The 27,471-nt window shown below is 43.7% G+C and overlaps 1 protein-coding gene across 1 annotated transcript in view; it reads left to right on the top strand.

Moving 5' to 3' along the window:
• spata20 (spermatogenesis associated 20) overlaps positions 1-27,471 on the top strand; it is an 83,663-nt gene that overhangs the window by 12,199 nt on the left and 43,993 nt on the right. Inside the window, exons 8-12 of the mRNA XM_042306037.1 lie at positions 3,016-3,090; positions 4,256-4,468; positions 4,589-4,781; positions 5,305-5,473; positions 25,445-25,653. Coding sequence (XP_042161971.1) covers positions 3,016-3,090; positions 4,256-4,468; positions 4,589-4,781; positions 5,305-5,473; positions 25,445-25,653 — 859 coding nt within the window. The remainder of the gene's footprint in view (positions 1-3,015; positions 3,091-4,255; positions 4,469-4,588; positions 4,782-5,304; positions 5,474-25,444; positions 25,654-27,471) is intronic.

Below are 27,471 nucleotides of genomic sequence, written 5' to 3' on the forward strand. Positions count from 1 at the left end.
TTCAACACCATAGTACCCTCCAAGCTCGTCATCAAGCTCGAGACCCTGGGTCTCGACCCCGCCCTGTGCAACTGGGTACTGGACTTCCTGACGGGCCGCCCCCAGGTGGTGAGGGTAGGCAACAACATCTCCTCCCCGCTGATCCTCAACACGGGCCCCACAAGGGTGCGTTCTGAGCCCTCTCCTGTACTCCCTGTTCAAATCAAATTTGATCCCTGTTCACGACTGCGTGGCCACGCACGCCTCCAACTCAATCATCAAGTTTGCGGACGACACAACAGTGGTAGGCTTGATTACCAATAACGACGAGACGGCCTACAGGGAGGAGGTGAGGGCCCTCGGAGTGTGGTGTCAGGAAAATAACCTCACACTCAACGTCAACAAAACTAAGGAGATGATTGTGGACTTCAGGAAACAGCAGAGGGAACACCCCCTATCCACATCGATGGAACAGTAGTGGAGAGGGTAGCAAGTTTTAAGTTCCTCGGCATACACATCACAGACAAACTGAATTGGTCCACTCACACAGACAGCATCGTGAAGAAGGCGCAGCAGCGCCTCTTCAACCTCAGGAGGCTGAAGAAATTCGGCTTGTCACCAAAAGCACTCACAAACTTCTACAGATGCACAATCGAGAGCATCCTGGCGGGCTGTATCACCGCCTGGTACGGCAACTGCTCCGCCCTCAACCGTAAGGCTCTCCAGAGGGTAGTGAGGTCTGCACAACGCATCACCGGGGGCAAACTACCTGCCCTCCAGGACACCTACACCTCCCGATGTTACAGGAAGGCCATAAAGATCATCAAGGACATCAACCACCCGAGCCACTGCCTGTTCACCCCGCTATCATCCAGAAGGCGAGGTCAGTACAGGTGCATCAAAGCTGGGACCGAGAGACTGAAAAACAGCTTCTATCTCAAGGCCATCAGAGTGTTAAACAGCCACCACTAACATTGAGTGGCTGCTGCCAACACACTGACACTGACTCAACTCCAGCCACTTTAATAATGGGAATTGATGGGAAATGATGTAAATATATCACTAGCCACTTTAAACAATGCTACCTTATATAATGTTACTTACCCTACATTATTCATCTCATATGCATATGTATATACTGTACTCTATCATCGACTGCATCCTTATGTAATACATGAATCACTAGCCACTTTAACTATGCCACTTTGTTTACATACTCATCTCATATGTATATACTGTACTCGATACCATCTACTGTATCTTGCCTATGCTGCTCTGTACCATCACTCATTCATATATCCTTATGTACATATTCTTTATCCCCTTACACTGTGTATAAGACAGTAGTTTTGGAATTGTTAGTTAGATTACTTGTTGGTTATTACTGCATTGTCGGAACTAGAAGCACAAGCATTTCGCTACACTCGCATTAACATCTGCTAACCATGTGTATGTGACAAATAAAATTTGATTTGATTTGACATGTGCAGCTTGATTCATTGTCAAAAAAGAGTATGAACAGCATGTCGGCAAAATGTGTCTTTTCAACTATACCCATGTCCAATAGATCTTTAATCACTACTTTAGTAGCATCCATAGCTTCCTTGCTAATGGGATATTGTTTTGTGCAAGGTGGGGGAACACCTGTCAAGCACACTGGTTCCATATCCAAAGTTCCAACCTCATTTTTCTTCGTAGTCCAAATAGGATGGTTCTGAACTGTAGATCCCTGCAGTTGTCTAATTTGCCACGTCACCTTCCCTTCAGAGATGTTCAGTGCACAGTCAAGTTGCATAATAACATCAGGACTTAAAATAGGTTGTTCAACTGAGCCTATCCACACCCTTATTTTCAAAATGTTCTTACACTTGTTAAATATTACTGCACTGCCGAAACTAGAAGCACAAGCATTTCGCTACACTCGCAATAACATCTGCTAGTCATGTGTATGTGACCAATAACATTTGATTTGAGTACATTATTTTCAAACATTTGCCAAAATGCAATGAGTGGAAAACACCCTTCTATACGGCGCACCGAATGTGAGCGGTTCCATGTGACAAAGATTCAAATCTTTGTTAGAAACTAATTGCAACAACTAGGATGGGTTGCTAATATGACTAGGATTGTGCCTTTTGGCTTCTGGACAACGAAATAAAGTTGATATGAAAACCAATAGAACAGGAGAGAAATGCTGGTTAATGGCTAGAGGAAGTCTTGATAAAATAATTGCCTCTACATTTCTGTGATTGGATTTTGGCCAGGCTACTTTAAAGAAAGGTAAGACATGCCTCATTATCTGAAGTAAAGTAAACCGTTCAGGTTTCAAACAATTATACTGTAAAATGGTGGGTGATGCGCTGATAACCTGCCAACCATTGACTATAGCCTACAGTATGCACAAGAATAGTGATTAGGATTCACACTTTTATGAGTTGAGATTGAGAAATAAAAATAGTAGCTCTTTTTAATCGTGGCCATCAAAAGTTTTTAACCTATAGACCAATAAGCACAACCGGTCAAATGTATTTTCAGCGGCTGACCGTTATACCTAATAGCAATGTATAGGCCCATAGACTTGTCCCTTACCTTGTTGGTGGTACAGTAGAATAAATCGACACTGTAGTATAGTAGAAAACACCAACAAGGCTTCTTCACTGATGTATTTTTCTTGAAAAGGTAATGATTCACTGTAAAGCCAGCCTCGATGCGTAGTAGAGGGATATATAGGTGCTGTATTTGGGAGGTGTGCGATCAAGTGCAAGAAGTTGTTTTTTATAGAAGGTGTTGTACAGTGGTTGGCTCAGAATACAGTTGCGTTATCGTTGCTATATGTTGTTGTGAGTGCAGGTCTCAGGAGACTGGTGGAATATTGTTAATTACAGTAGCGTATGGTTGGTTGGGTTCCGGTTGTGTAACAGTTGCAGTGTGATATGTTGTCTTCTCTGAGTGCAGGCCTGGTTGTGGAATGGTGTTGGTCTGCTTGTGTCATGGTTGCAGTGTGGTTTTGTGATATGTTGTCTTGTGTGGGTGCAGGTGTCGGGGGAGCAGGTCTTTGCTGACGTGGCCCGGGACATTCTTCTCTATGTCTCCAGAGACCTCAGTGACAAGGTGAGCTATCTCCCTCCTACCTCATTAACACCTCTGTGTGCATGCGTGCGTGCATGTGTGTGAGGGCCAGGTATCGCACTCTTTTAAAAAATGCCCCTGGATTACTATCAAGGTCCACCTGTTTCTTCCTCTCCCTGCTCCCTGCCCTGGCAAGGCGGCGGCCATCTTAGTTTGATTAATGTCTCGACAGCCCAGAACAGAGCACACAATTAAAACCACACTCATTGAGATCATTCTATTCACCAAGATTTATTATGTAATTATACGGTATGGAATTACGCAAGGAAGGTAATTTACCACGGACACTTTCTTTTATACGGCTGCCTCGTACAGGGCTTTCCCTCGAAAGCTCAGAGTCATTGTCGCAGAGAGAATATAGAGAATGTGCAGACAATGGAGTTGGCCTGAATTTTCTGAGTTTCTAGTTAATTTACTTACTGTTAAACGGAGTAGTTGCATGTTATCTACCTTTAATCTCATGTGCTGCGGGCAGTGGCGTGCACAAACAGCAGTTGATGACTGAACCTTGGTTTTTTCCACACGATTGTTAGGTAATAAGTTAGGTAGTTTAGACAGCACTACAGCTAGCTAGCACTTCCACACTCCATTTCCCTAGGGGGCAGCAGCTACCTTGTCCAGATGCTGAACCTGGTTGATAAGCGCATCAGGTGCTGCCAATTAGGGTGGTCGTCGGTCAGAGTCCCAGCTTGCAAGCCGCAGGGCTGCTGGTTTTGTTTGGTGGCCATGAGGCCTTTCGTTTGTTTTTGAGTCTTTAGTTTCAGCATGCCTTTTAGTGTTTTTATTTGTTTCGCCACATTCTGAAAAAAATAATAATCTGGTTGGACAGGCCGATCAAGAGACAGAGCTGGCCCTGGGTACATGCATTCACCGCCTGGTCGCATTACTTTTCACATTTAATGCACACATTTATTCAGGTTACAGACATTGTAACTAGGCCAAGGACCCCTTGAGAAAGCGAATGCAACAATTTCCTTAGGCAAGTTTCTTGGTTTCGTAATCCATTACATCAAACAGCAAAAAATAAACATTCAATCCAAGGATCATGACCGGAACATTGGTTTAAGATTCATTACATTTATCATACAGAGAATGATATTAACACTATGTTCTGTAAACACCCCTTCTCTCTCTCTTGGGGGTTTAGTCTGGGGGCTTCTACAGTGCTGAGGACGCAGACTCTCTCCCTGCTGCTGGGGGAAGTGAAAAGAGGGAGGGGGCATTCTGTGTGTGGATGGGGTCAGAGGTCAGAGAACTACTTCCTGTCGTGGTGGAGGGAGCAACAGGGGGCGCTACAGAGGCTGACATCTTCATGCACCACTACGGGGTCAAAGAACAAGGCAACGTGGACATGGAACAGGTGTGTGTGTGCGCGCAAGCTCGTTGGTCCCCAAGATAGACCTTGTCCTAAGTATCTTTTAAATGATCATTAACATTTATCTTCTGTGTGTCTTCTGTAATTATCTTCTGGGCGTGTCAGGACCCTCATGGGGAGCTGCAGGGCCAGAATGTGTTGATTGTGCGTTACTCTGTGGAGCTGACAGCTGCACGCTTTGGCCTCAGTGTAGCAAAGGTCTCTGAGCTACTGGCCTCCGCTAGAGCCAAGATGGCCGAAGTCAGGAAGAGCCGTCCAGCCCCTCACCTCGACACCAAGATGCTGGCCTCCTGGAACGGTAAGTGCACACACACACTGCACCCAGGTCTCCATCTGATGCGGGAGTGTATCAGTATCTGTGAGGTAACGAAGCTAGGCGATTCCAGGAACCCTTCCATTAAACCTCTCTCCTCCATCTAGTCCTTAATTAGTCAATCACTTCATTAATCAGCTGTCCCACAGTGCAGACAGCACTCTACTGGGCTTTGATGACTAGGCTGCTCCCTACCAACGCTTTGATACTGACATGAAAGATGGAGGGAGGGATAGAGGGAAGGAGAGAAAAGGAACCCAGCGACCAGGGGAACTTCAAAGCCTGGTAATCACCAAGTTGCTTCTGAACTGCCACCTCACGGAGTCACTGAGCTGCTCCAGAGAGAGAGATAATGATACAGCGTTCCAGTATGGGACGATATCACAGAATTCCATTGAAACCATGTTGCTGGCAGTTGCTTGACAATATTTTGGGTTTGGCAATATGACAATGGGCTTCATAACCCTTCTCACACTCCTCCCATATCTCTTTATTGCTCTCTCTCCAGGTCTGATGTTATCAGGCTTTGCACGTGTCGGTGCTGTGCTGGATGACAAGGCTCTGCTGGAGAGAGCGGTTCAGGCCGCTGGCTTCCTAAAGGAGCACCTGTGGGACGCGGAGCGACAGATCATGCTTCGCTCCTGTTACCGTGGAGATGAGATGGAGGTGGAGCAGGGGTAAGATGGGGGGGGGTAAAGATGAGGATGTTTAGGTGACAAATCATAACTAGTACTTGACATCAGTGTGTGATTTGCACATAAGTTTCAATTATCTGCACATATCGCAAGTGAGCAATGGACTGAATTAAAGGTTAAATAAAAAAAATTATAATAATACAATGAATTGGGCAGGTAGGTGACAACACATGAGGAACTTTCACCAACATCAATTTGACCGCGTGTTCGATAAGTTTCACAAACTAAAACACAAATGTATTTATCACATGCTTCATAAACAACCAGAGAAATGCTTACTTACGGGCCCTTCCCAACAGAAATAATAGAAAAATAATAGCACAAGGAATAAATAACGGAAACATGGCTATATACACGGGGTACCAGTACCGAGTTGATGTGCAGGGGTACGAGGTAATTGAGGTAAATATAGTGTATGTACATATAGGTAGGGAAAAAGTGACTAAGCAACAGGATTAGTGATGCACCGATATATTACATTTTTTGGCTGATTCTGATATTTTCCTTGCCAAAAAAAAACGATACCGATATTTAAATGTTAGCGACCTTTTAAGCATTCTAGTACAGTTAAATAGTTAACACATGGACGCAGAGGTCTAAGGCACGGAATCTCAGTGCAAGAGGCGTCACTACAGTCCCTGGTTCGAATCCAGGCTGTATCACATCCTGCCGTGATTGGGATTCCCATAGGGCAGCTCACAATTGTCCCAGCGTCGTCCAGGTTTGGCAGGGGTAGGGCGTCATTGTAAATAAGAATTTGTTCTTAACTGACTTGCCTAGTTAAATAAAGGTTACACACACGCACCACACTGACCCAAAAATTATTTTGTTGGCATTTACGTATGTCCCCATTACCAGTAAAACCTCATCAAAACCTATTTCTTTCACTTACCTGCTGTGCTGTTTCGTTGTTCAGTCGTTTCATTCTCAACCAGGATTTCTTGGAACGCCATTTGTGTCTTTGCGTGTCAAAAAAGAAAACAATGACCAGTAGATAACACTATTTGACATGTCAAATAAGTTTGTTGACCAATCAGGACCTGAAAATGAATTCACATCACATAATAGCTTAACGCCTTCATACATTATTTACTTAGTGTAATAACTATCACTATCACTTTCATGTCACAATGATTAATCGATACGTATGCTATGATGCTGATAAAGTTGTCTCGTGCACCTACAGTGCTGGTCCTAAAAATGTAAAGCTAATTAGCTAGCTAGCTAACTATATAAATAGGTGTAAAATAACCCACATATATTAGATTAATGGTTGTCGGACCCATCTATGGGAAGCTAGCCACAATAAGGATTAGCCACAATTGTGGACTTTGCGGTTATCCTTCAAACTAAAACTATGGCATAATTCTACTATTTGTATTCATTTGCATCACTGTTAATGACATACTTTTATTTTGAAGGCACACCGTAAATTGCACTATTGTGGCTAGCTTTACAATACATAACCAAGTCCGGTTGAGCCTCACTAGCCAGATGAAGCTAGCTGGCTGCTTATAATGTTAGCTTTGGGCAACAGGGTTAAGTAGCTGGCTAGCTATTCATTTTCATGAACTGTTGAAGTTAAATTTCAATAGGCGAACAACAAGTGGCAACCTAGTTAATACTTACTCACAAGGATTCCTAAATCATTGCTAAGAATAATGAAAACAACTGCAGTTTCTACTGGTCATTGTTTCAGGCTGGTTGTATTGGTGCTAGCTAGGTACCAAGATAAAGCTAGCTACCCCAGAAGTTGCGTCAAACAAATGATGCTTTATTACCATTGCGGTATTGTAAATAACATTGTTCGTGGCTGGTGTTTGCAGACTTTTTTGTACAGCTTTGACAGAGCTACTGTATCTTTTTTGACACGCAAAGACCCAAGTGGCATTCCATAGTATGTATGTCTTGAAGCTAATAACAATGACGCTATTACTGTGTAACTCCGGTAGGGCAACATCTGAAAAATAGCGCACTTGGTAGTGTGTACCGGTGCTCGACCAGTCGGCGAAAGTCAACATCACCCACGACAGAGAACGGTTGATTGTCAAGGGCAATGAATTCCATTATCTTGGCCTTTATGGATTTCAGCTTTGAGTCGTCTCGCTGAAATGTTCTTACTCTTTCAAATGACTGCTCGGCTTGTTGACTGCTCGATCCACACCGCAGACATTGTGGGCTAGGTTAGGAATGCTGTGTTGCACGTGAAGAGCAACATTTTACGTGACGTCATTGTTACGCACGCCTCTGTGAAGAGGGAACGCAACACCCTGTTACAACTCAACTCTCCGTGAAGCGAAAGAGGTATGGACTGTAGGTGCGAGTAAGGGTGACAAAAGGCAGAGAATTTACCGTTTACTAGGAATTTATTCCTTCACACGGTAATATGGGGAAAAGGGGCTGGACGGAACCAAAGCAAAGAAAGTAAATATCAAAGCCCCATCTCCTATCTTACCTGCCTAACCACTACTTACCTAATTTAGCACCACCTGGTGCCCTAACCAAAATACAGGGGTGGTCCGCCCAGGTCTTACCTAGTGTGCCTAGACAGTGAATACTACGGGTTATGTATGCCCGCGGGCCTCTTGCCTAAGCACTCCCTAGGTGCCTTCCCCTTACCCCCTGGGAACAAATGAAACAGAATATTAAACAATTTCACTAAGGACATCAAATAAGCTCTGACTGAGCAACAAACTCACACAGGACATACAACTACTCCCGCAACAACTAATACATTACATACCAACGACCAACATGCTATACCCCTCAGCCATCAACCTCCTCTCTCAGCAATGATCTATATCACAATCACTCTCCCCTGAACAACAGAACACTGGCTTTTATAGCTTCAGTAGGCATTGGAAATTGGAGACAGCTGCGTCCTGACGAGGGGGCGGGGTCAGCTCTCCAATTAATCGTGGAGTCGACCAATCAGCTGCTGGGGGATTTCAGGATGGCATCACCTGAAACACACTCAAATACACAAACTTCCACACAGAAACTGGGGAACGTAACAGTCATTACGTCGTGTACCTACGTTATATCGGTATGCACGTCAGCTTTGACATTGGTTTTGCACGTCGGTGCTAAACTAGACATGTTCACAGATATATCGTGCATCCCTAAACAGGATAGATAATAAACGGTAGCAGCAGCTAATGTGATGAGTCAAAAGAGTTCATGCAAAAAGGGTCAATACAGATAACACCAACAAGGCTTCTGGTTTTCTACTATACTACAGTGTTGATAACCACCTGGACTAACTATTAAAATAACTATTTAGCAGGTTTATGGCTTGGGTGTTGAAGATGTTCAGGGTCCTGCTGGTTCCAGACTTGGTGCATTGGTACAGCATGCCATGCAGTAGCAGAGAGAACAGTATATGACTTTGGTGGCTGGAGTCTTAGACAATCTTTAGGACCTTCCCCTGACACTGCCTGGTATAGAGGTCCTGGATGGCAGGGAGCTCAGTCCTAGTGATATACCGGGTTGTAAGCACTACCCTCTGTACCGCTTTGCGGTTGGATGGAAAGCAGTTTCCTGTAGTCCACAACCTGCTCCTTTGTCTTGCTGACGTTGATGCACTTATTAATGAAGCCTGATGTGGTAAACTCCTCAATACCATCGGATCAATCCCGGAACATATTCCAGTCTGTGCTAGCGAAACAGTCCTGTAGCTTGTCATGGAAATGGATATTGTATTATGTCCTTGATAATGTCCTTGAAGGCTCTGGATCCGCCATACACACTGGCTGGTAGGTGGGGGACCAACACATGGTTTATCCAAGTGTTGTGGTTGTTCCTGCCCCAGATTCCATGAGTGAGCGAATGTGTTCACAAACTGTGTAGGGCCCTATGAAATCCGTTTTTATTTGTAAATATGTTTTTTTGCCTGATTCCGTTTTTCCCAAATTCTGTTTTCTCAGTTTTGTTTTTTTGGGTTTTCAATCTTGAAAACACACTTTTTAAATAGAAAAACAAGTAAATTGGATGTTCAAGTCCACAACAATGTTTGAACCACATCAGGAGACTCCATTTGAGGTCTAGGAAAAATCTAAGAAATGTTGGTTTTGGAGTGCAATTACCCTTTAATTCAGGTGTGCACGGACATGAATTTAAAACCTGAGCCCCACCCATGCCCGCAAGGTTCAGGCCCGACCCTATCCAAGCCCGATTGCTTCTGCCAAATTTAAGGACTGGCCTAACCCGACATCAGAAATAACTTCTTTACTAAAAACATTAGCTGCTCCTCTCTGTGTCACCCGCTCCTGGCTCGCTGCTCGCTCATGGTGCTCTGAGTCTGTAAGTATCCATAGCAATGGCTCCGATTAGGCTGCTCAGCTAAATGAAGAGGCACCAGAGAGCAGTTAGCTACTTTTCGTTACTCAGACAAAACTCAAGGAACATTATTTTCTGTGAATTAATCTCTCCTGCCTTATATTTGACGAGGTTGAAGCACTTATGTCTGAGACAGATACGACTGTACTGCGCAGCAGAGAATGGCTCGGCTTCAAAATGTTAGTGATACCCGAGCCCTGCCCATACCCTAGTTATTGATGGAAAAACAGGCCCTACACAGCCCTAATCCAGTTTGCTGTTGGCTTTTCAGAAAGTTGCAGGGAATCCGAATCACTAGTGCATTTAGTTCATGTCTTATGATAAACTTGGGCAAATTAATAACTTTTCTAATAAGTTCAAAACATTTAGTTAATTTCCTACTAATTTCAATACATTTTCTAATATTGTTGAATTCCCTTTTAATGTCTGAATTCCGTGTTTCCTTCTGTGTTCTCCGCAACGCAGATTTTATAGGGCCCTACATGTGGAAATGCCACTGAATCTGCAGGAAACCACGGCAGGAACCCCCACACGTGTGTGAACACATGCATATACACTCACTGGCCTGGTTCCAGTGGGCCCGTCTCATTCGTACTAGTCATTAGGGGTGTAACGATTCACCGATGCGGTCCCCGGCTCAAATGTTTAAGATATTAGTGCATATGTCCATGGGACCCCAAACCTATCCAAATGTAGCATACATCGGTCAGGAAATCAATTTCAAACGTTATGAATCGCCGGGTTTGCCATTTTTTTGTTGCTGCTCAAATCACTTTCTACTTTCCGGAAATATCTCATATTTTGTGACTTCACATTTTGCATGCCGAACAACCCCAGACAATATCAGTTGCCTAGTCAAAATGCGGGCTGTGTGCAGCTTTGCGCGCTGACCAACGAGAGGTAGGCCTACTCCTGATCTGGTACATCTGCGTGTCACCTTCAGCATTTAAATGTTTTGTGAAATTGCTTGCGCAATGTTAGGCTTTATTAGTTGAGTGACAACCAATGTAATTTGCTAGGTTATTTTTATCAAATACTAAACATCGTGCCGAAGACAACTCTCATCTGGCTGTACATGCTGATCAGGACTTGGCCTACATTGGATTTTTATAAACATTTTGGGGTTGTTTAGCATGAAGCAATCAGTGTATATATGGTCATTTTTACATATACAGGGTCAAGTTGATAATTTCGTAATGAGGACAGCAATCACTTTTGCTACTCCTACTGCATGGTCGAAGCTGGAGAAGAAGAGAAGCTCACTCTCCTAGTCAGTCAACTTCCAAATGGTCTAAACCATTCGATTATGAGATGAGATGTTCTCCTTTTGGTAGGCATTTTCATTATGAAACATGCAATGAACTACACGGAGGGAAAAGTACACTGTGCATTCAACACCACAGACAGGACTCCTGTTAACGGGTATGCACAAAAACACAAGGAGAGAGAGAGCTCAACATTACATTTAAACTACTCAATCAGTGTGAGTGGAATGTGATTCACATTTATCAAACAAACAAAAAAAGTTTTTTTTCTTCACATTTTCAAACAGTCCATTTATATTTTCCAATGGGGCTATACATTTAGGTAAGTTTTTTTTCTTTCTCGCCTGAGTAGGGTTGTTTCACTGCCAAAAATAAAACGAAACCATCTAGTGTACAGCGAAATAACAACAATGTCAAATACAGGTAGTCATATAATTAATATCAAATCACATTAACCGTTACTCTCTCGCGGGAATTCCACTAACGGTCTGTATGTAGCCAAACGCAGCTGCTGCTCATGTTGGTACGGATGGCACAAAAGCCATGACAGGGAGACATAGTGCAGTGGTAACGCACGTGCAAGCGGTTGCTCCTGACGCCACTTGGGCACACTGCAGTATCCACTGAGAGGCTGCTAAGGGAATGCCTGACAGCTTGAAAGACATTTTTATAAACACTACAGTGAAAATGGTTAACTTTGTTAAAGCAAGGCCCCTGAACTCTCGTGTATTTTCTGCACTATGCAATGATATGGGCAGCCATGTAATGCTTTTACAACATACAGAAAGAAGTGCGCTGGTTATCAAGGGGCAAAGTATTGACATTTAAAAAAAAAAATTGAGACGAGCTTAAAGTTCTTACTGACCATACTTTTCACTTCTGACCGCTTGCATGATGACGAGTTTCTCACACGACTGGCCTACAGTGCCTTGCAAAAGTATTCATCCCCCTTGCCATTTTTCCTATTTTGTTGCATTTTAACCTAATAATTTAAATGTATTTTTATTTGGATTTCATGTAATGGACATTCACAACATAGTCCAAATTGTTGAAGTGAAATGGGAAAAAAATTACTTAAAAAAACGGAAAAGTGGTATGTGCATATGTATTCACCCCCTTTGCTATGAAGCCCCTAAATAAGATCTGGTGAAACCAATTACCTCCAGAAGTCACATAATTAGTTAAATAAATTCCAACTGTGTGCAATCTAAGTGTCACATGATCTCAGTATATATACACACACCTATTCTGAAAGGGCACAGAGTCTGCAACACCACTAAGCAAGGGGCACCACCAAGGAAGCGGCACCATAAAGATCAAGGAGCTCTCCAAACAGGACAGGGACAAAGTTGTGGAGAAGTACAGATCAGGGTTGGGTTATAAAAAAATCTGAAACTTTGAACATCCCATGGACCACCATTAAATCCATTATAAAAAAATTGAAAGAATATGGCACCACAGCAAACCAGCAAACCTGCGAAGAGAGGGCCGCCCACCAAACTCACGGACCAGGCAAGGAGGGCATTAATCAGAGAGGCAACAAAGAGACCGAAGATAACCCTGAAGGAGCTGCAAAAGGTCCACAGCGGAGATTGGAGTATCTGTCCATAGGACCACTTTAAGACGTACACTTCACAGAGCTGGGCTTTATGGAGGAGTGGACAGGCATATGGAAGAAGGTTCTCTGGTCAGATGAGACTAAAATGGAGCTTTTTGCCATCAAAGAAAATGCTGTCTGGCTCAAACCCAACACTTCAGCACCCTGAGAACACCATCCCTAAAGTGAAGCATGGTGGGTGCAGCATCATGCTGTTGGGATGTGTTCATTGGCAGGGACTGAAAAGAATGATGGATGGCACTAAATACAGGGAAATTCTTGAGGGAAACCTGTTTCAGTCTTTGAGTTTTGAGACTTGGATGGAGATTCACCTTCCAGCAGAACAATGACCCTAAGCATACTGCTAAAGCAACACTTGAGTGGTTTAAGGGGAAACATTTAAATATCTTGGAATTCCCTAGTCAAAGCCCAGACCTCAATCCAATTGAGAATCTGTGGTATGACTTAAATATTGCTGTACAACAGCGGAACCCATCCAACTTGAAGGAGCTGGAGCAGACATACCCCAAGAGACTTGCAGCTGTAATTGCAGCAAAAGGTGGCTCTACAAAGTATTGACTTTGAGGGGGGTGAATAGTTATGCACACTCAAGTTCAGTTTTTTTGTGTTCTGATTTGTTTCACAATAAAACATATTTTGCATCTTCAAAGTGGTAGGCATGTTGTGTAAATCAAATGATACAACCCACCCCCCCAAAATCTGTTTTAATTCCAGGTTGTAAGGCAACAAAATAGGAAAAATGCCAAGGGTGTGAATACTTTTGCAAGCCACTGTATCTGGGTGATGTTTTTTCTTGCCTGAATGATCTGAATCTAGGATTACAGGGACTCTCCGCAACTTTATTCAATGTGCGGTAAGTTGGAGTAAGTTGGTGCTCTTCTCTGTCTGCGTTAACCTCTCTAGGGGGTGTGGGACGCAACTGTCCCACCTGGCCAACATCTGGTGAAATTGCAGAGCGCCAAATTCAAAAACAGAAATACTCATAATAAAAATTCATAAAACATACAAGTGTTATACATCGGCTTAAAGATGAACCTCTTGTTAATCCAACCACGGTGTCAGATTTCAAAAAGGCTTTACGGCGAAAGCATACCATGCGATTATCTGAGGACCGCGCCCAGCGCACAAAACAGTTACCAGCCAAGTAGATTAGTCACAAAAGTCAGAAATAGCAATAAAATGAATCATTTACCTTTGAAGATCTTCGTATGGTTGCACTCCCAAGAGTCCCAGTTACATAATAAATGTTTGTTTTGTTCAAGAAAGTCCCTCTTGATATCCAAAAACCTCAGCTTTGTTGGCGCGTCTTGTTCAGTAATGAAAATGACTCAAATGCAGTCACAACAGGCAGACGAAAAATCCAAATATTATCAGTAAAGTTTGTAGAAACATGTTTATAATCAATCTTCAGGTTGTTTTTAGTCATAATAATCGATAATATTTCAACCGAACAATAGCTTCGTCAATATAAAAGAAAAACAAGAAATGCTCGCTCTTGGTCGTGTGCAGAAAACAGCTCTGGGGACATCCCACTATCCACTGACTCAGAGTGGTCTTACTCCCTAATTTTTCAGAATACAAGCCTGAAACAATTTCTAAAGACTTGACATCTAGTGGAAGCCATAGGAACTGCAATCTAGGTCCAAACCATTGACATACTGTATAAGCAGGCAAGAGAAAAGCACCCACATAAAAAATATCTCACTTCCTGGTTGGATTTTACTCAGGTTGTTGCCTGCCATATCAGTTCTGTTATACTCAGACATTATTTTAACAGTTTTGGAAACTTTAGAGTGTTTTCTATCCAAATCTACCAATTATATGCATATCCTAGCTTCTGGGCCTGAGAAACAGGCAGTTTACTTTGGACATGCTTTTCATCCGGAGGTGAAAATAGTGCCCCCTACCCTAGTGAGATTAACAAGGACAACACACAGGTCTTTCAATCATTGTATGATTTTTTTGTGTGCAAATGAACTCAAGCTTACGGACATTGTCAAATGTGATATATAGCAAAGCACCTGAGTGAGTTGAGTGCGCAATTACGCAGGTACTTTCCCGAATTGGATGACACGAACAACTGGATTCATTATCCCTTTCATGCCCTGCCTCCAGTCCACTTACCGATATCTGAACAAGAGAGCCTCATCAAAATTTCAGCAAGCAGTTCTGTGAAAATTGAATTTAATCAGAAGCCACTGCCAGATTTCTGGAGTGGGCTGTACTCCGAGTGCCCTGCCTTGGCAAATCGCTCTGTTAAAACACTGATGCCCTTGCAACCACGTACCTATGTGAGAGTGGATTCTTCACTCTCACTAGCATGAAAACTAAATACAGGCACAGACTGTGTGTGGAAAATTATTTAACTTTGTTAAAGCAAGGCCCCTGAACTCTCGTATATTTTCTGCGCTATGCAATGATTTGGGCAGCGACCATGTAACGCTTTTACAACATACAGAAGTGTGCTGGTTATCAAGGGGCAAAGTATTGACTTTTTTAAAACATTTTTATTGAAAGATCAGCTTAAAGTTTTCTTTATTGACTATAATTTCCACTAGTCTGACCGCTTGCTGGATTAAGAGTTTCTCACACGACTGACCTGAGTGATGTTTTTTTTCTCACCTGAATGATCGAAATCTAGGATTACAGGGACTCCGCAACTATATTCAATGTGCAGGAGGCTACGATTAAGAAGTTGGAGCTCTTCTCTGTCTGCATTAACAAAGACAACACACAGGTCTTTCCATCATTGTATGATTTTTTTGTGTGCAAATGAACTCGAGCTTACGGACAATATCAATGTCAAAAGCACCTGGGTGAGCTGGATGCGCAATTTCGCTGGTACTTTCCCGAAACGGATGACACAAACAACTGGATTCGTTATCCCTTTCATGCCCTGCCTCCAGTTCACTTATTGATATCTGAACAAGAGAACCTCATCGAAATTGCAGCAAGCGGTTCTGTGAAATTTGAATTTAATCAAAAGACACTGGCAGATTTCTGGTACTTGCTGATCACACTGTTAGGACATGGATGCCCTTTGCAACCACGTACCTATGTGAGAGTGGATTCTCAGCCCTCACTAGCATGAAAGCTTAATACAGGCACAGACTGTGTGTGGAAAATGATTTAAGACTGAGACTCTCTCCAGTACAACCCAACATTGCAGAGTTATGAGCATCCTTTCAAGCACACCCTTCTTATTAAACTATAGTGAGTTATTCACAATTTTCGATGAACAAATAAGGTTTTATATGTAAGATGGTTAAATAAAGAGCAAAATGATTTATTATTATTATTTATGCCCTGGTCCTATAAGAGCTCTTTGTCACTTCCCACGAGCCGGGTTGTGACAAAAACTCACAATCATTATTATGTTTAATAAATGTATCGTATAGTGTGTGTGTGGCAGGTATACAATGCTGGCAAAAAAAACATTTGAGAGTGCGCTGACCCTGGTGCTAGAGGGGGTACGCAGCTGGAGGTTGAATGTTTGAAGGAGTACGGGACTATAACAAGTTTGGGAACCACTGGACTAGAGCGGTGAAGTCAGGTATAGTTTCTGACATCAATATGTGCAGGATTGCTGAGAGGTGAGAGTCAGTAAGAGATGATCTGTGCCTTGACTTGTTATATTTCATTACTGAAAAGGTTTGTTCACGTATGTAGGTTGACCCAAACAGTACAAACATCTTCTGAGCATGACTCCTAATCTTTGGAAGGTTTTGTTTGTCGAGACATGCATAGAACCTCGTCAGTGACATTGTTTTGAATAGTTCTCCAATCACTGCATCAGACTGAAGATCGATAAGCTCAAGTTGCAGGTCAGTAGGAGCGTTATCCACATTGAAGGTGAAAGGAGAGGAAACCAACAGCATGTCATTTTCCAACACTTTGAAATCCTCAAAACGACGAGAAAACTCCCCGTTCAAAGCACGTGGCAGCGACGTATACTTCTCCCCGCTGGTCATCTGATAAGGAACAGACTAGTAGTGTCGGAAGGTCATCTGATAAGGAACAGACTAGTAGTGTCAGAAGGTCATCTGATAAGGAACAGACTAGTAGTGTCGGAAGGTCATCTGATAAGGAACAGACTAGTAGTGTCAGAAGGTCATCTGATAAGGAACAGACTAGTAGTGTCGGAAGGTCATCTGATAAGGAACAGACTAGTAGTGTCAGAAGGTCATCTGATAAGGAACAGACTAGTAGTGTCGGAAGGTCATCTGATAAGGAACAGACTAGTAGTGTCAGAAGGTCATCTGATAAGGAACAGACTAGTAGTGTCGGAAGGTCATCTGATAAGGAACAGACTAGTAGTGTCAGAAGGTCATCTGATAAGGAACAGACTAGTAGTGTCAGAAGGTCATCTGATAAGGAACAGACTAGTAGTGTCGGAAGGTCATCTGATAAGGAACAGACTAGTAGTGTCGGAAGGTCATCTGATAAAGAACAGACTAGTAGTGTCGGAAGGTCATCTGATAAGGAACAGACTAGTAGTGTCAGAAGGTCATCTGATAAGGAACAGACTAGTAGTGTCGGAAGGTCATCTGATAAGGAACAGACTAGTAGTGTCGGAAGGTCATCTGATAAGGAACAGACTAGTAGTGTCGGAAGGTCATCTGATAAAGAACAGACTAGTAGTGTCAGAAGGTCATCTGATAAGGAACAGGCTAGTAGTGTCAGAAGGTCATCTGATAAGGAACAGACTAGTAGTGTCAGAAGGTCATCTGATAAGGAACAGACTAGTAGTGTCGGAAGGTCATCTGATAAGGAACAGACTAGTAGTGTCGGAAGGTCATCTGATAAGGAACAGACTAGTAGTGTCGGAAGGTCATCTGATAAAGAACAGACTAGTAGTGTCAGAAGGTCATCTGATAAGGAACAGGCTAGTAGTGTCAGAAGGTCATCTGATAAGGAACAGACTAGTTGTGTCGGAAGGTCATCTGATAAGGAACAAACTAGTAGTGTCGGAAGGTGGGTGAGATTGTTGTCATCTGATAAGGACCAGACTAGTAGTGTCGGAAGGTGGGTGAGATTGTTGTCATCTGATAAGGAACAGACTAGTAGTGTCGGAAGGTGGGTGAAATTGTTGTCATCTGATAAGGAACAGACTAGTAGTGTCGGAAGGTCATCTGATAAGGAACAGACTAGTCGTGTCAGAAGGTCATCTGATAAGGAACAGACTAGTTGTGTCGGAAGGTGGGTGAGATTGTTGTCATCTGATAAGGAACAGACTAGTTGTGTCGGAAGGTGGGTGAGATTGTTGTCATCTGATAAGGAACAGACTAGTAGTGTCGGAAGGTGGGTGAGATTGTTGTCATCTGATAAGGAACAGACTAGTAGTGTCGGAAGGTGGGTGAAATTGTTGTCATCTGATAAGGAACACACTAGTAGTGTCGGAAGGTGGGTGAGATTGTTGTCATCTGATAAGGAACAGACTAGTTGTGTCGAAAGGTGGGTGAGATTGTTGTCATCTGATAAGGAACAGACTAGTAGTGTCGGAAGGTGGGTGAGATTGTTGTCATCTGATAAGGAACAGACTAGTAGTGTCGGAAGGTGGGTGAGATTGTTGTCATCTGATAAGGAACAGACTAGTAGTGTCGGAAGGTGGGTGAGATTGTTGTCATCTGATAGGGAACAGACTAGTAGTGTCGGAAGGTGGGTGAGATTGTTGTCATCTGATAAGGAACAGACTAGTAGTGTCAGAAGGTGGGTGAGATTGTTGTCATCTGATAAGGAACAGACTAATAGTGTCGGAAGGTGGGTGAGATTGTTGTCATCTGATAAGGAACAGACTAGTAGTGTCGGAAGGTGGGTGAAATTGTTGTCATCTGATAAGGAACACACTAGTAGTGTCGGAAGGTGGGTGAGATTGTTGTCATCTGATAAGAAACAGACTAGTAGTGTCGAAAGGTGGGTGAGATTGTTGTCATCTGATAAGGAACAGACTAGTAGTGTCGGAAGGTGGGTGAGATTGTTGTCATCTGATAGGGAACAGACTAGTAGTGTCGGAAGGTGGGTGAGATTGTTGTCATCTGATAAGGAACAGACTAGTAGTGTCGGAAGGTGGGTGAGATTGTTGTCATCTGATAAGGAACAGACTAGTAGTGTCGGAAGGTGGGTGAAATTGTTGTCATCTGATAAGGAACAGACTAGTAGTGTCGGAAGGTGGGTGAGATTGTTGTCATCTGATAAGAAACAGACTAGTAGTGTCGGAAGGTGGGTGAGATTGTTGTCATCTGATAAGAAACAGACTAGTAGTGTCGAAAGGTGGGTGAGATTGTTGTCATCTGATAAGAAACAGACTAGTAGTGTCGAAAGGTGGGTGAGATTGTTGTCATCTGATAAGGAACAGACTAGTAGTGTCGAAAGGTGGGTGAGATTGTTGTCATCTGATAGGAAACAGACTAGTAGTGTCGGAAGGTGGGTGAGATTGTTGTCATCTGATAAGAAACAGACTAGTAGTGTCGAAAGGTGGGTGAGATTGTTGTCATCTGATAGGAAACAGACTAGTAGTGTCGGAAGGTGGGTGAGATTGTTGTCATCTGATAAGAAACAGACTAGTAGTGTCGAAAGGTGGGTGAGATTGTTGTCATCTGATAAGGAACAGACTAGTAGTGTCGGAAGGTGGGTGAGATTGTTGTCATCTGATAGGGAACAGACTAGTAGTGTCGGAAGGTGGGTGAGATTGTTGTCATCTGATAAGGAACAGACTAGTAGTGTCGGAAGGTGGGTGAGATTGTTGTCATCTGATAAGGAACAGACTAGTAGTGTCGGAAGGTGGGTGAGATTGTTGTCATCTGATAAGGAACAGACTAGTAGTGTCGGAAGGTGGGTGAAATTGTTGTCATCTGATAAGGAACACACTAGTAGTGTCGGAAGGTGGGTGAGATTGTTGTCATCTGATAAGAAACAGACTAGTAGTGTCGGAAGGTGGGTGAGATTGTTGTCATCTGATAGGGAACAGACTAGTAGTGTCGGAAGGTGGGTGAGATTGTTGTCATCTGATAAGGAACACACTAGTAGTGTCGGAAGGTGGGTGAAATTGTTGTCATCTGATAAGGAACAGACTAGTAGTGTCGGAAGGTGGGTGAGATTGTTGTCATCTGATAAGGAACACACTAGTAGTGTCGAAAGGTGGGTGAGATTGTTGTCATCTGATAAGGAACAGACTAGTAGTGTCGGAAGGTGGGTGAGATTGTTGTCATCTGATAGGGAACAGACTAGTAGTGTCGGAAGGTGGGTGAGATTGTTGTCATCTGATAAGGAACACACTAGTAGTGTCGGAAGGTGGGTGAAATTGTTGTCATCTGATAAGGAACAGACTAGTAGTGTCGGAAGGTGGGTGAGATTGTTGTCATCTGATAAGGAACAGACTAGTTGTGTCGGAAGGTGGGTGAGATTGTTGTCATCTGATAAGGAACAGACTAGTAGTGTCGGAAGGTGGGTGAGATTGTTGTCATCTGATAAGGAACAGACTAGTTGTGTCGGAAGGTGGGTGAGATTGTTGTCATCTGATAAGGAACAGACTAGTAGTGTCGGAAGGTGGGTGAGATTGTTGTCATCTGATAAGGAACAGACTAGTTGTGTCGGAAGGTGGGTGAGATTGTTGTCATCTGATAAGGAACAGACTAGTTGTGTCGGAAGGTGGGTGAGATTGTTGTCATCTGATAAGGAACAGACTAGTTGTGTCGGAAGGTGGGTGAGATTGTTGTCATCTGATAAGGAACAGACTAGTAGTGTTGGAAGGTGGGTGAAATTGTTGTCATCTGATAAGGAACAGACTAGTAGTGTCGGAAGGTGGGTGAAATTGTTGGCTTCTACTTGGCGGGTCAGGGGGAGTCATTTTCTATTGAAGGCTTTGACAAGGCTGTACATCTGATGTGCAAAAAGGCCCTTCCCTTGTAGGTTGGAATTCAGTTAATTCATGAGGGCCCTGATGTCCACGGTGAAGGTAAAAGGAGCCAACCATTTTTTTATCTTGCAGTTGAGGGAAATCCACATTTTCCTTTCATTTGCAAAAATTCAGCAATATCCGACTTCAGGTCCCACATCCTTTTAAGCACCTTCCGCAAACTCAGACATCTCACGTTTGTGTGGTGGGAGAGATTTGCATGACCCGACTCTGTCTCTTCCAACAGTGAGACAAATTGCCTGTGGTTTAAAGATTTTTCTCTTAGGAAGTTTACTGCTTTAATGACTATCCACAACATGGCTCATTTTCAGAACACATTTAAAGAGCACCTCCTGATGAATAATGCAATGCAGGTTTTAGCTCCGCTACTTGATCTTGTATCCTTTTCAAATGGCCAACATTTTTTCCTGTCAAGTTTGGGGACCCATCAGTGGTCACACTAGATAACTTTTCAAAACTCAGTCCCAGCTTTGACACACTTATTAACCTCCTCCAATAAATCTTTCCCTGTGATTGTGCTCTTCATTGACTGCACTGAAGCAAGCTCCTCTGTTTCAAAGTCTGGGAGTTATGCCTCGTAAGAATATCAACAACTGTGCATCACTGCTCTCATCCAGGGCCAAGAAGAAATAGTTGAAATCCTTTACCTTGTCTTTCAACTGTTGTTCCATATTCTCTGCGATGTCCTCAACACGCCGGGTCACTGTTCGTCTTGACAGGTTAACATTTTCAAACAGCTCTTTCTTGTCGGGGCAAAGTATTGCTGCGGAGTGAATTAAACATTCTGTATCGAATTCGCCCTCAGCTTCTCTGCATGCTTTGTCTGGAAGTGTCGGGACAGCGATGCTCTCTTTGCACACTAAGCACACAGCTTTCCCTGATATCTCAATAAATAAATATTTTGATGTCCACTATTGCTGGAACACCCTACATTCATTGTCTATTTTCCTTTTCTTTGAAAAACTCATTTTTGCTCAATTTCTAGCTAGCTACTATTTGTAACTGTGACTTGTATGTCAGCCTGTCAGTCACTGTCTGTCCTTGTGCAGTTGTTATTTTATACGTGCCTTCAAAATAAATGTCCCACAAGCGGTGGGAGTTAAATCATTACACAAAGACAAGTATACATTGGGCTTTTAATTTGAATAACAAATACGTTTTTCAAAACCTACTATCGCAAATTCTTTATGTGATCTGAACATGATTCCGTGGGCCGTATTGAATCAGTCCTATATGGTTCCGGGCCGGCCTTTGAACATAATCAAACCAAATCGTTTCAAACTAAAACGTATCGCATCGGAGCCCATGTATCGAATCGTCTTGAAAGAGAAAGATGCACGTCTCTACTAGTCATACTCCCATGGCATCAGCAGGTAGCAAGTTGTAGAACGTTTACCCAGGAGAATGCTTATCTGGGCCTTTTCTCTCTCCGAAGATGCGCCTAGCTATATCTCTTGACATGTCAGGCACACACAGGACAAACTAAATTCTCTGAAGGGATGGCTAGGACGGTATAGAATTGGGTAATAGACCTAGAGGTTCTGTACCGCCTCACAGTATGATGTTACTAGGGAGAGAACTAGCTGGGAGGAATACTGTGGTTTAGAACAAGTTTTGAGAGAGGAATTTGTGCAACACTGGTTAAACTTTGGTCCTCCTATCATGCACCCCTAAAATTGTACATTTTTGGTCTAGCCCTGCAAAAACACAAGCTGATTCAAATAATAAAGGGCTCTTTTCCTCTCCCCTGCTCTCTTTCTCTCACCATTCTCTCCTTTTCAGTTATTATTGAACCCAAATCCTCAACAAATACTGGAATGGCATCAAAGTTAACATCCCACCCCAAACTCTATTTAATGAGTCCGATGGGAAATATGTCATCAGAGAGCTTTTCTCCCTTGTGATTTTACTCTGCGTTTGAATTGTCTGAGACTAGTACGGCACAGGGACTGTCTGTGACCTAGAGAAAGGTCTCTTTTGAGAACAGTAAACGCATTAAAGTAAATTCTCAGTTTGAAATCATAAAAAGAGTGTGTGGGGGCCTCCCAAGTGGAGCAGCCGTCTAAGGCACTGCATCGCAGGGCTTGAGGCGTCACTTCAGACCCGGGTTCGATCCCAGGCTGTGTCACAGCCAGCTGTGACAGGGAGACCCATGAGGCGACGCACAATTGGCCCAGCGTAGTTTGTTTTAGGGGATGGTTTGGCAGTCTGGGATTTCCTTGTCCCATCTCGCTCTAGCGATTCCTTGTGGCGGGGCGGACGCCTGCAACTGACTTCGGTCGCCAGCTGGACGGTGTTTCCTCCGACACATTGGTGTGACTGGCTTCCGGGTTAAGCGAGCAGTGTGTCAAGAAAGGTCATGTTTTGGACGACTCATGGCTCTCGACCTTCGCCTCTCCCGAGTCCGTTGGGGAGTTGCAGCGATGGGACAAGACTGTAACCACCAATTGGGGAGAAAAAGGAGTAAAAAGTTTTTCAATAAATAGGAGTGTGCTCAGGTGAACCAAATACATACTCAGGGTCATGTGTGTGCATGTGTGCGTGCGCCTGTGCATTTATGTGTGTGGGTGTGCATATTAGTTTGTGTGTGTGTGAAGGCCCCTTCAGACTCTGAAAGGTTTTCCATCTAATTGACTGGAGCTAGATGATGTGGGTTTCCAAACTTGCTGACACGGGGGTGAGAGCAGAGACCCCCTCCACCTTTCTCCACATCACCCGTCTCCTTTTTCATTAATCCCTCTCTCGCTCTCTCACCCCATTTAATTTCACCATCTCTCCATTTCTTCTTCCTCTATCTACCTTACCTTCACACGTGGAGTAGATGACAGTCTGTTACCGGTGCATCCCAAATGGCTCTGGTCAAAAGTAGAGGTCAATACATAGAAAATAGGGTTTCCATTTGGTATGTAGCTGTGAGTCTCCTAACAGTTGCTCTCACCCCTCTCCTCAGCCTGGGAAGTCCTGTTAGGTGAAGTGTTGGCTGACCCATGGAAAGATGGATATGCCTTCTCCATCGCCCACCTCACTCCGCCACCGTCCCCAGACACAGGGCTATCTGCCCTCATGTCACCGTTTGTCCCCCACACTCACCTTGTCGGGGTGTCACCCTACGAGACAGGCTGGGAACCTAGGGGACACAGGGGCTGTGGGTGGAAGGTACTGGGGAGGTAGCGGGGGTACGTGGTGGAGGGCAGGTGGGGGTGTTGGGAAGGGACTTACAGGAGCCTAGGAAATATAGTTCTGGAAGGGGGGTATAGGTTATATGAAGAGTTACTGTGGTTACTGGGGTTGAAATACAAGATGGTAAAATGTCTTCTTTTTGACTCACATAGACATTTGTTATACAGTTTATAAACAGTGTTCCATACAACTAGTAACTGATTTATCGATAATTTGATTCATCAATCAATCCTTGATTCATACAGTGCATTCAGAAATTATTCAGACCCCTTCACATTTTTCATATTTTGTTACGTTGCAACCTTATACAAATTATTTAAATTATTTTTCCTCAACAATCTACACACAATACCCCATAATGACAAAGCAAAAACAGGTTTTTAGAAATGTTTGCACATTTATACAAATTTTAAAAATGGAAATATCACATTTACATAAATATTCAGACCCTTTACTCAGTACTTTGTTGAAGCACCTTTGGCAGCGATTAAAGCCTTGAGTATTCTTGGGTATGACACTACAAGCTTGGCACACCTGTATTTGTGGAGTTTCTCCAATTCGTCTCTGCAGATCCTCTCAATCTCTGTCAGGTTGGATGGGAGCGTTGCTGCGCAGCTATTTTCAGGTCTCTCCAGAGATCAGGATCTAGTCTGGGCTCTGGCTGGGCCACTCAATGGCATTCAGAGACTTGTCCCGAAGCCACTCCTGCGTTGTCTTGGCTGTGTGCTTAGGGTCGTTGTCCTGTTGGAAGGTGAACCTTCGGCCCAGTCTGAGGTCCTGAGCGCTCTGGAGCAGGTTTTCATCAATGATCTCGCTGTACTTTGTGCAGTTCATCTCCCTCGATCCTGACTAGAATCCCAGTCCCTGCTGCTGAAATGCATCCCCACAGCATGATGCTACCGCCACCATGCTTCACCGTAGGGAGGGTGCCTGGTTTCCTCCAGACATGACGTTTGGCATTCAGGCCAAAGAGTTCAATCTTGTTTTCATCAGACCAGAGAATCTTGTTTCTCATGGTCTGAGAGTCATTTAGGTGCATGTTGGCAAACTCCAAAACGGCTGTCATGTGCCTTTTACTGAGGAGTGGCTTCCATCTGGCCACTCTACCATAAAGGCCTAATTGGTGAAGTGCAGAGATGGTAGTCCTTCTGGAAAGTTCTCCCATCCCTACAGGGGACTCTTGAGCTCTATCTGAGTGACCATTGTCACCTCCCTGACCAAGGCCTTTCTCCCCCGATTGCACAGTTTGGCCAAACTTCTTCCATTTAAGAATAATGGAGGCCAACTTATATACACAAGTGTGTGTGCCTTTCCACATCATGTCCAGTCATTTGAATTGACCACAGGTGGACTCCATTCAAGTTGTAGAAACAGGATGCACCTAAACTCAATTTCGAGTAGCAAAGGGTCTGAATACTTATGTAAATAATGAATTTCAGTTTTTATTTTTATATATATATATACACATTTGCTAAAAATGGTGTTATTGTGTGTAGATTGATGAGGAAAAATATGAATTTAATACATTTTAGAATAAGGCTGCAACGTAACAAAATTTGGAAAAAGTCAAGGATACTTGTCTGAATAAAAGTCTGAATACTTTCCGAATGCCCTGTATCTTTCCTTTTGTCTCTCAGCGTGTCACCCATTGCTGGTTTCCTGGACGACTATGCGTATGTTATCTGTGGTCTGCTGGACCTGTACGAGGCCACGCTGCAGCCAGAGTGGCTCCGCTGGGGGGAGGAGCTACAGGACCGACAGGACCTCCTCTTCTGGGACGCAGAGGGAGGGGGCTACTACTGCAGCGACCCCACAGATCCCACCGTACTGCTGCGACTCAAACAGGGTGAGTTTCTTTCTCAATGATGTTGTGTAGAAAAGTAATGAAGAATGGCTCTTTGATATAAATTTTTCTGTGATTTATCAATACCCACTCAATATGTCATGTTTGCCAGGAGATGTTTTTCTGTCCTGGAGAAAAAAGTCAATGTTTGTAAGAGCGCCAGGTCTTATTTCTAAATGGCACAGCTCCAATCTCCAGTAATTGAACACACACAACTTTATTTTCGTAACATTTATGGACTTTTTAAAATTGGGGGTTACTTTTTAGCCTTTTTTTTCCCTCCCCAATTTTGTGATATCCAATTGGTAGTTACAGCCTTGTCCCATCGCTGCAACTCCCGTACGGACTCGGGAGAGCCGAAGGACGAGAGCCATGCGTCCTCCAAAACACGACCCTGCCAAACCGCACTGCTTCTTGAAACACTTCTCTTTTAACCCGGAAGCCGGCTGCGCCAATGTGTCGGACGAAACACCATACAACTGTCAGAAGTCAACGTGCAGGCGCCTGCCCCGCCACAAGGAGTTGCTAGAGAGTGATGGGACAAGAACATCCCAGCCAGCCAAACCCTCCCCTAACCCGGATGACGCTGGGCCATTGTGCGCCACTTATAGCTTAAAATAACATTTGAACAAATTCAGGACATGAAAAACTCCTGACTTTTCAAAACAATTCTAGTTTTCCTACCTTGTCAGGACATTCAGTGAATTGTTAGGACATCGAGGTACTTAGGTAGGAAAACAAGTACACATGCACACAAGCAGACAGACAGGCTGACAATAGCACAAACACTTGCACAAACACACCACCTTGCCTCTTGGCTGATGCCTTTGTGCAAATGGCTCTGACAAGACATACCAAGGTAGAGAAAAAAGAGAAGAAAGCTAAAAAGATGATAATTATTTTTGTTTTAGCCTGTTGACAGATTAAAACTGACTTGTGTTGGTGTGCCTGTGTGTGTGCGCGACTCCACATTTTAAATGCATGTGTGTCGTGTGTGTGTGTGGTGCCTGTGTGTGTGATTAGACCAGACGTGCGAGGCCTTTTCTCATCTCTGAGGATTGACGGGGCCATTATGTTGCTCGCAATGTGTTGAATTCAGCTCCATTAGTGATGCTACACCTCTGTGTGTCTGTGTGTGTGTGTGTGTGTGTGTGTGTGTGTGTGTGTGTGTGTGTGTGTGTGTGTGTGTGTGTGTGTGTGTGTGTGTGTGTGTGTGTGTGTGTGTGTGTGTGTGTGTGTGTGTGTGTGTGTGTGTGTGTTTCTGTCACAGGAAGATGGATTGCCCTACAGTCCAGTGCCACTGTGTATTTTACATTCCCAACCCAAAGCTGTGTGTGTCTCACCCCGTTCCACCACTCTTTGCTGTGTGTGTGTGTGTGTTTCATCTCAATCCACTGTTCCGTGTGGGTATGATTTCTGCCATGGGGCTCAGGGTGAGGAGAGATATGAAAAACGATTTAGTGAACCCTATGTGGTTATGCATGACTGTGTGCATAGGCCTCCTGCCTTGGGGATCACAGTAAATGTATACAATTATTTAGTGGACTATAGCCTCTCGCATGTGCGCGTGTGTGTGTGTTTGTCAGAAGCCATCTCCTATCTGTCTGTCTGAATCAAAAGCGGATGGCTTGTGTTAGTCATCACCCATCACCCCCCCCCACACACACACACACACACACACACACAGACAGACATTCATGCACACTCATGTGTTGGTAGACTGCTGAGAGTTAGCTGTGTAGCTTGAGGTCAGAGGTCATGAGAAGTAAGGCTGGGAATTGCAAGGGACCACATGATACGGTATTATCACAAAACTGAGGT

Source organism: Oncorhynchus tshawytscha, linkage group LG25 (assembly GCF_018296145.1).
Source record: "Oncorhynchus tshawytscha isolate Ot180627B linkage group LG25, Otsh_v2.0, whole genome shotgun sequence".
NCBI classification, from domain to species: domain Eukaryota; kingdom Metazoa; phylum Chordata; class Actinopteri; order Salmoniformes; family Salmonidae; genus Oncorhynchus; species Oncorhynchus tshawytscha.